The following is a 9,770-nucleotide window of genomic DNA, read 5'->3' as shown; positions in this document are numbered from 1 at the left end:
GGAGGAAAGGGTTTATTTGGCTTACACTTCCACGTTGCTGTTCCTCACTGAAGGGAGAAAGAACTCAAGCAGGATAGAAACTCAGAGGCAGGAACTGATGCACGGACCATGGAGGAGTGCTGCTTACTGGCTTACTTCCCCTGGCTTGTTCAGCCTGCTTTCTTATAGAACCCAAGACCACCAGCCCAGGGATAGCATCACTCACTAAGGGCTGGGCCCTTCCCCATTGGTCACTAGTTAAGAAAATGCCTTACAGCTGTATCTCATGGAGGCATTTCCTCAACTGAGGCTCCTTCCTCTCTGATGACTCTAGATTGTGTCAGGTTGACATGCAAAACCAGTGCAGTCCCCCATCGGTTCAATTTTTAATGTGTGTTCCCCAATTAGTGGTAACTGGGGGAGGCTGTGAGGTGAGGCAGTTTGAAGGTTACAGCCTTATCATTATTTGAGCATCACTTTCTGCTTCTCTGTCCACCATAATGACAAGCTCCTGTCTCCACACTCTGAGCTGCTCTGCCATTAGCTACCTGACATGATGGGCTAAAACCATGAGCCAAAGTAAATCTCCTCTCCCCTGACTTGTTCCTAACAGACATTATTGTCACAGTGCTACAAAGAGAGTAACCTCACCTTCCAAAGGAGGATGAGCAAGGCACTTGGAGGTCTCCATACTCAGCAAATGTGGGTGACCAGCAGGAAGCATAGGTTAATCATAAGCCTAAGCAGTACAACATCGAGACTGACAGCCATTAGGGTGATCCCTGGTTAGCCTTAACCAGCACATCCATGTCTTAGACAGTTGTCTTGCTCTAAGTACAGTCCATGTGCATCAATAGCTGAGGTCAGAGCTCCGTTTTGGGGTGTATCTCTACATACTTTGGGGCCAGTTCTTTGATGAGGTTCACATAGTCATTTTTTTCTGCACAGGCCCTGCACTCTTCCCCCCAGCTGCGCAGGATCTGCTTCAGCTCTGTGACTCTCATCTTCCATAGGTCCACCGAAGCCAAGTCCAATTTCTTCTCTAAATGTCAAAAACAGAACACAAATTGAACAACAAAACAAGACTCTCACGAAACTCTTAGAAGGGCATACAGTGCTGACTCCATTCTCCTTCAGTGTGGGTCAGTTCCCCTTTCCATGGGGATCAAGACACACCAGTCAGCCCTCTATACCCTTGGGTTCTACATCCTTGAATGCTACCCATCATAGACCAATGATATTCAGGAAGGGAAATACTGAATCTATGTTGAGCATATACAGAGGCACTTGCTTCCAAGCCCAAGGACCTAAGTTCAATCCCCAGTGATCCACACAGTGGAAAGGGGGAACTTACTCTCATGGATTGTTCCCTGACCTTCACATGTATGCTGTGGCACATATGCACTCTTTCTCTCTCTCTCTCTCTCTCTCTCTCTCTCTCTCTCTCTCTCTCTCTCTCTCTCTCTCTGTCCCTCTCCCTCCCTCTCTCTCCCCCTTCTCTCTCATACACACACACACACACACACGTACAGGAGTATGAGTGCACACCCAAACACACAAAAGATGTAATGGAAAACTATTTATATAACATTTACATTATATGATACAATGTTAGCAATGTGCCTGGAGTTTATGTAAATGCTATGCCATTTTATATTAGGAACTTGAGCCCCTGGCTCTTCCACTGTATAAAGCTACTAGTGTAGTGGGATATTCACTTTGTCTCCTTCTGTGGCACTGACCACACCCATTGGGGGGGTGGAGCCAGGGGCGGAAGTGACCTGGGGAACCAAGTCGGAGGAGGCACAGGAGAGCACTCTCTTGCAAGCCGCACAGGGACAGGAGGACTTCCGGAGGAATTCTTGGAAGCAGGAATCTGCTGGTGTTCACCTGTCTATGTTATGAGATATTTCTCCCTGAATAAACATCTGTTCGGCCTAACTGTTTATCCTGATCCTTATTAAACCGTGATATACTAGTACAGTTTGCATTCCTACCATCCTCCTAAAGAGTCATGTGGACTTCAAAACAAGGGCCTGGAACCTTTGCAGAGTTCTCAAGTCTGCATTTCTGGAACAAATTTCATTGCTTAATTGCTTCTCCAAAGGTTGAAAAGACAGAAATTTATAAATAAAAGCCAGTGTCTTTGGCATGGCCTTCATTGCGGCTAACTAAAAGACATGGGCCATAACTAACTAGCAGGTTATAGCCCAGTTTTAAGAGAAAATACATCTTCAATAAGGTGATGCTGGGAGTTGGTGGCACACACCTTTAGTCCCAGCACTCAAGAAACGGAGGCAGAGGCAGGCGAATCTCAGTGAGTTCAAGACCAGCCTGGTCTACAGAGCAAGTTCCAGGACAGGCTCCAAAGCAATACAGAGAAACCCTGTCTCAAAAAACAAAAAACAAACAAAGATATGTAAGTGCTATGGAATCTTCATAACAGTGTGAAGAAATCAAGGCTGGAGAGGTGGCTCTTCGGGTAAAAGCATACTCTGCTCTTGTAGAGATACCATGTTGAGTCCCAGAACCCACATTAGGCACTTCATAACCACCTAAAACTCCAGCTCCAGGCTGTCTCACAATCAACTGAAAACAATTTGTAACTATTGATACATTCAAGAGAAGTTGTTGAAGGAGAAAAACTTCAAGTAAATGTTGGCAGTTTTTTTTGTTATTTTTCTAGGGAAAAAAATGGGATTCTGGCATTAAATTTAAAAGGAGGAATGCCACAATACTCTTAAAAGTACAAGAAAGGTCAACACAGAAATTAAAATTAGTTTATGGCTTCCCAAGGTTCTCTAATGGTCAGTGTTCTCATGTATAAACAAATATTAGTTTTCTCTATAATGTCTGATACTTTTTCTAATATTGAAGGAGTCCTGTGAGGTAAATCCATTCACTGTAAGCACAAGTCTTCGAAAATGAAATACTCAGCACACAGTTGTCTCTTCTGTGACCATGTGTTATATGGACTCAGGACTTCCTGCCTCTATCCTACTCCTTTGAAGTCAATAAAAAGGCACGCTTACCCATAATAACTACCCTGTACGTCAGGGCCTGTGCTTGGCAAACATGAACGAGGTTGTCTTTGGTGTCTTTCAACCTTAAACCTGTTTCATATTTGCTGTGTAGCTATGGGACATGCACACATTGCACAACTGTGGTGGGAAACTAGACTAAATGATTCAGAGCTGAATGCTAATTACTTAGGAGGTCATTTACTGTAATACTCTGTGTGTGCGCGCACGCGTGCATGTGCCCATGCACGAGAGAGAGAGAGAGAGAGAGAGAGAGAGAGAGAGAGAGAGAGAGAGAGAGAACAACAACTTTGGCAGAAAGAGTCTCTATCAGTGGAATTTCAGGTATCAAGGATAGCTGAGGGAAAATTTTTCCCAGCCTTCAATCACACTGACTCCATCTACACAAAAGGCTGTCCCAGATACACTCCTTCAGTATAAGAATAGATTTAACCATGTGAAATTTATAAGGCCAAGGATAGAGTTTTTAAATAGGACATCACCTTCCTTTCCTGGCTGTTTATTTTAGGCATCTCTGATGAGCTATGTCATCACGAGAAACCTGGTTTGATGGCACTAGCCCGGTTCCTAAAAGTAGAAGCTGGAGGAAGGAAAACACACACACAGGATGAAAATGCAGTCACATTACAGCTTCAAAGCCCTACTGCCATTGAACACATTGACTCACGTCTTCACAGGCCACCACACATGGTTCCTCTATTCATTTTCAGGGATTTCCCAGACACACATGGCTGACCTCACCTTAGTAAAGAGGAACTTAAACTTTGGGCTGGCAGTTCCAACTTAACGCCCATTATCCATTCTTATCCAATATGTGATATTAAGTTATTATTAGTTTATTTGTTTCCCTTCCTTTATAGTAGCTCAGCTGACACAAAGACAACATTCACCAGCTCAGCAACCTGTCAGTGAGTGGAGACTTCCTTCCCTCTAAGGTTGGCTTTTTAGATAGCATGGCCCAGTGTTTCAAAGCTCAGCGACACGTGGAACACATTGGGAAAGACATATGAGTCTCTCGTACCATACTTTAGTTCACAAATCTGGCTGTCCATCTTCTTCAACCTCTCACAGATCTTCACCACGGGCATGTGCACGCTCATGGGACGTGTAACTTCACCCAGGATCTTAGTGGCTGCATCTTTGGTGGCTCCCAGATAATAGCACTGAAAAGGGAATGACAGGCAATTCAGGGCTGGTGAGATGATTTGGATGGTAAAGGTGCCTGCTGCCAACAACTTTTGTTTGATACCTGAGACCTACATGGTAGGGGAGACCTGACTCTAGCAAGTTATCCTCTGCCCTCTATGTGCACGCCACACACATGCATGCAAAAGAAATAAATGAAATGTGACTAAAAAGATTTAGTGTTCCTGACAATGAATAAAAGCAAGAAAAACAGTATAAATAAGGGAGAATGAGGCAGTGTGGTGGAGGCACATGCCTTTAATCCCAGCACTCAGGAGACAGAGGCAGGTGGATCTCTGTGGGTTCGAGGCCTGCCTGGTCTACAGACCTAGTTCTAGGACATTTGGTGCTGTTACACACAGAACCCCTGTCTTGAAAAATCAAAGAAAAAAAGGAGAGTGGAGAGCAAGGGATTAGCTTTTTTTCATAGTCTTGCACTCCAGCCTTGTCATCAGGCTAAGTAGATACTCCTGATGAGAAAGAACTCACACTCAGTGTTTGCCCTCATAGGTGCAGCTCTCCCTTCTTCAAAGGGATTGTGTTATTTACTTCTCACAGTGATCCTGAGTGCTGTTATCCCCATGTTGTACCCAAGACAGCAGAAGGTCACCCAGCCCAAAAGTAGAAAAGACAAAATTATACAGTCCAGCATTTTAGCTGTCACATACATCACCATGTTTATAACTTTCATCACACTGCCTTTCCAGTTACCTGACTTAAAATTTACATATAAAAATATAAAGTCAGACGGTAGTGGTGAATGCCTTTAACCCCAGCACTCAGGAGGCAAAGGCAGAGGCAGGTGAATCTCTGAGTTTGAGGTCAATCTGGTCTACAGAGCAAGTTCCAGGACAGTCACATCTACACAGAGAAACCCTGTCTTAAAAAACAGGCGCATGTATGTATGTATGTATGTATGTATGTATGCATGTATGTATATTATGACCGAGGCCTGGTTCAACATATAAGAGTTCATATTGCTCTTTCAAAAGACTTGAGTTGGGTTCCCAACATCTACCCATACCAGGCGCTCACAATACCCTGTCTTCAGCTGGGAGGGATCCAACACCCTCTTTTGGTCTCTGTAGGCGCCAGCATTCGCACATGCACAAACCCCTACACAGGATCACACACATACACATAATTAAAAATAAAAATACATCTTTGCTTGTGTTTATAAGTACATAAGTGTTAGTGACACAAATAAATGACAAGAATTTGGCAATGTATCAGCCAGTAGTATACATTAACATGGCCACTTTAGGCAAAAAATAATTGGTCTGGTACCTGAGATATAGCACTGTAGTAAAACACATGCTTAGCATGAACAAGCTTGTAGGTTCCATACCAAGATGGGAAAGATTATTTGATCTAAAATTGTCTTTACTGATATAGAAATATTGAAACAATATATTAAATATATTAAATTCAGGAAACACAATCTAAAAAAAAGAAAACATTAAATCCTCAATCATTACATGTGAATAATACTGAGATGATTTATGGGTTTGACTAAGTGTCTTGGCAACAAATGCAAACACCTTACAATAGTAAATTCTCAACAGAAAAATCTCTACAATTCATTTTAAGAAAATGTAAAATTATTTTTCTGTGATGTACTTAGAAAGGAAAACTGGATTACTCTCAATAAGAATCCATAATGAACTGGGGGGGTTATAAAAAGGAAAGGACATGACTGCTCCTAGGTGTGGTGGAGGAGGAAGTTTGTTGTAGATAAAAGGGAGAGTATAGTCAGAGGCAGAGACCTCTGGGAGAGTCCAGAGTGGACATCACCCTGAGCCATGTGAGGACCCTGTAACAGTAGGGACTGAAGAACACTGGGAGAACCTGGTGGTCAGGTCCACTTTGATTTGTTAAATAGCATCTCACCCATTTGTCCCAGGATTCCCAGAAGATTGATTTTTTTGCTTGCCATCTACAGTGAGCATGTTTAAATCAGGCATTGAAGAAGGAAGACACCAACTCCAAGTGGAAAAAAGAAACTACTGGTAGTTTTTTTGAAGCACACTGGAAAAATGAAATTTACCATACCAGGTGGTTTTCTTTTCCTTCGGCATCCAAGCAAAAGCTGATCAACTCTTTCTCTATGGTGTCCACAGAAAAGTCTATTCCTCTGGTTAGCAAGGAGTTGTAGAAACGGTTTAAGAACTCTTTACATACTATAAGGAAGAGAGGCTTAGGTCTGTTACACAATTCTACCTCTACCACATTCAGGACTATGACCCACCCACCAAGTGAGAAAAATATAGGTAGGATTCAGGGTAGAGAGGTGGTTCAGCAACTAAGAGCACTTATGGCTCTTACAGGGGACCCAGGTTCAGTTCCCAGCTCCTAAGGAATAAAAAGTGGGGAGGATTACTTTTTTAACTATGTTGAGGTTTTGAAATTCTAGCCATTCCACAATCACCTATCAGACAATATGTCTGGACCTGTGAGAAGAAAGTATCTTGGATATAGAGATAAAGGATTTACTAGACAGTCAGGTAGATTCGTTTTTATTGCACTGTATGTAGACTGATAATAAATATGAAGAGAGGGCACAACACTAAAAACTTCCAACATTTAAGTCATAGCTAGGGCAAGCATGGTGGTATATATCTTTAATCCCATCACTTGAGAGGCAAAAGCAGGCAGATCTCTGAGTTTGAAGCCAGCTTGTTCTGCATAATGAGTTCTAAGCCATCCAAGGCTACATAGTGAGACCGTGTCAAAAGAAAGGAAGGAAGGAAGGAAGGAAGGAAGGAAGGAAGGAAGGAAGGAAGGAAGGGGAAGGGGGAGGGAGAGAAGGAGAAAGGGAGGGAGGGAAGCTAGCAATGGCCAGAGAATTAGAAGAATATGAAGAAATTTTCAGTGACAAAAGGCAAAGACAAAAGAAATAGCAGCATCAAGGCCATCAAGGCAAGAGTTTCTAAAAAGGAAGAGAAAATTAACAATGGTGGCAGAATCCACAGAGAAACACAAATTTAATCCTTGAACTTACATGAGGTTATTCTCTAATAACCTCAGAACAGATGGTTAAAGCTAGTAACTTAAGGTTCCTGGCTTGTGTTTGTTAGTGTGATATTAAATAGTTACCTTTTACTCATGCTGCAGGGTTTTCTTTGTTTATTAAAGTAGTTTCATACATCAACAATCTATACTGATTTCAAAATAGTTTAAGTTTCATAATGAAATCCTCTTTTTGGGGGGCAGTGTTTTGCTGTGAAACAGTCCTGGCTGTTCCAGAACTCACTCTGTAGAGCAGACTTGCCTCTGATTCACAGAGTCCCACCCACCTCTGTCCCCCAATCACTGGGATTAAAGGTGTGTGCTACCACTGCTTAACTAATAAAATCCTTTTCATGATTTCTAGAAATGTTAGTTTTCTCAGAAAACCTCAAATTACCTAAGCCCAAGATTCACAAACTAAACTATCTACAGGGACCAGATAAGCAAAGTGAATAAGAAAGGCAATTTGAAAATCTCCCAAACCAGAACAAATCAATAGGTTGAAAGTGGCCCATGACCAAATGTCTAACCACTGCTATAGTATATGAGATATAATACATATACTGTATTATTATATGCAGTATAATATAGTATTTTAATCTTATACATTGACAGGAAATTGTTACTAATAAAAAAGTGCTCATAAGGGCTGGTGAGATGGCTCAGTGGGTTAGAGCTGGCTGCCAAGTCTGATGGCCTGAGTTTGAGTCCCAGGATCCATACTGTGAAAGGACAGAAAGGATTCTGTTCTGTGACCTCCTCAAATACACCATGGCACTTGTGACAGACACACAAAATAAAAAGACTAATAAGCAGTAATAGAACCTGATGTAGAGCCTAGCTCTCATTCTATGATAATTCCTGCCTGTGTGAGTACATAGCCTCCTTATGGAACAAATAAGATACATGAGTGGGTTAGCCAGATGTGCAAGCTAATCATCAAAACAAACTGCAGTAAATTTAAAAAGGTGACAGGCTTCTCCATTAATCCAGATGCCCTGTCTTTTCTGACATGTTTTCAGATCAAAACTACAAAAATTAATTGTGGATGGCTCACTGAATCAATAGTACATGCCTCACAAATGAGGCTTGAATGTGTTGGGAGATATGAGATCTTTAAAAAGTATTACATGTATTTATTTATTTACCTATTTAGTTACTTATCTATTTATTGGTTTATTGTGTGAGTCAGCACAACATGACTATGTGTGGAGGTCAGGGGAATAGTTTCAAGAGTGGTGTTTCTCCTTTCCTCCTGTGGGATCTGGAGATACCAAACTGTAAGGTCTAGGGACCAAACTGAGATTTTTTTTTCAGACTTGGGAACAATTACCTTTAGCTGCTGAGCCCAAAATGACATCTTTAACTGAAATTAGTACCTAACTACAGAATTTTAATATAACACTAACTTATTTTAAAATTTCTAGAGAAAGATTTGATAATTGCTGATAGAAAGCTGGACTCCAATTATTAAGACTTTATTTACAATAAGACAACACACTCAGCCACTCAATATAAATCTTGTGAGTTAACATTTGTTTATTAAGTACACTCTCAAGATCAGAAGATACACATTTAAATTATTTCAATAAAACCAGCATTTAAGTAAGTGCTACATGGTCTCAAAGGAAGGGACTAGCAAAATTCTTATCTTTGGCTCATGTTAACAGTCCTTTAGTCTCCAGGAATTAATGTGTTCCTTTGTGTTAAAAAAAAAAATCAGCTACACGTTTTAACTAGCGCTTACTTTGTATTTGATTTCAGCAACCCTGGCATATTGTCATGCTTTATTTTCCTTCTGGGGGCAACAAATTAGTTTGAACCTCAAAACTTGTCGTCACCCCAGTTAGGAGCAACAGAATTAAGTTGGCGAGATCATTTGCACGAAATCCAATAGGAATCCCAACCCATTCACCTTCCTGCACCAACTTAATGACAGCAAAAAGCAGATGGTATCCTCAAGTGTCACTGGGCCCAAATCACGCTTTTGCTTAGGATGCGAGAGGCGGGGGAAAATTACTGACTGAGCCGCATTTCTTAGTGAGATGTTATTTACAGCCTGGGCTGGGAGAAACTGCTTAGGTAACATCTGGGCTGAGCGTGGTGTCGCCGCCATGCAAGCAGGTCACACACCGCTCACCTTCACAGTCAGGCCCCGGCTGCATACCGGCCTCCAGGCCCTGCGCCAGCGCTAGGCTCCAGATCCAAAGCCCGGCGCAAAAGGTCACTAGGGCAGCTGGGCTGGTGCTCCGCATGCTGAGCCTCTGCCACCCACACTACAGTCGCTGAACTACTGCAGCCGGAGGAAACCTCACAAAGCGGTTAAGAGGCAGGAAACAAATGGCGCAATTCCGCCAAGAGTTCCCATTGGCTCTCAAGAACTGGGCTCAGGAGAGGAAGAAGCTAATGGGACTCTTCCGGTCCTTTCCGGATTGCGCGTGCGCATTACGGCATACACGCCAAAGGAGCGCGGAGTGATGCGCTGAAGTTATTTTATTGGCTAACCTCTGTTAAGGAAGGCGGGATCGTTATGCTGATTGGCTGGGACTCAGGAGG

The 9,770-nt window shown here is 42.3% G+C and overlaps 1 protein-coding gene across 1 annotated transcript; it reads right to left on the bottom strand.

Annotated features, from left to right (window-relative positions):
- Positions 1–758: 758 nt before the first annotated feature.
- Cdnf (cerebral dopamine neurotrophic factor) lies at positions 759–9,472 on the bottom strand. Its single transcript, XM_051205816.1, has 4 exons — positions 9,355–9,472; positions 6,258–6,385; positions 4,042–4,183; positions 759–1,021 (listed from the first exon to the last, which is right to left on the bottom strand). Exons 1-4 carry the CDS (start codon positions 9,467–9,469, stop codon positions 843–845), a joined length of 564 nt encoding a protein of 187 aa, XP_051061773.1. The 5' UTR covers positions 9,470–9,472; the 3' UTR covers positions 759–842.
- Positions 9,473–9,770: the final 298 nt, after the last annotated feature.

Source organism: Phodopus roborovskii, unplaced genomic scaffold, assembly GCF_943737965.1.
Source record: "Phodopus roborovskii unplaced genomic scaffold, PHOROB, whole genome shotgun sequence".
Lineage (NCBI taxonomy): Eukaryota > Metazoa > Chordata > Mammalia > Rodentia > Cricetidae > Phodopus > Phodopus roborovskii.
The sequence above is the reverse complement of the archived record's forward strand: the minus strand, read 5'-3'. Positions and strand labels throughout refer to the sequence as shown.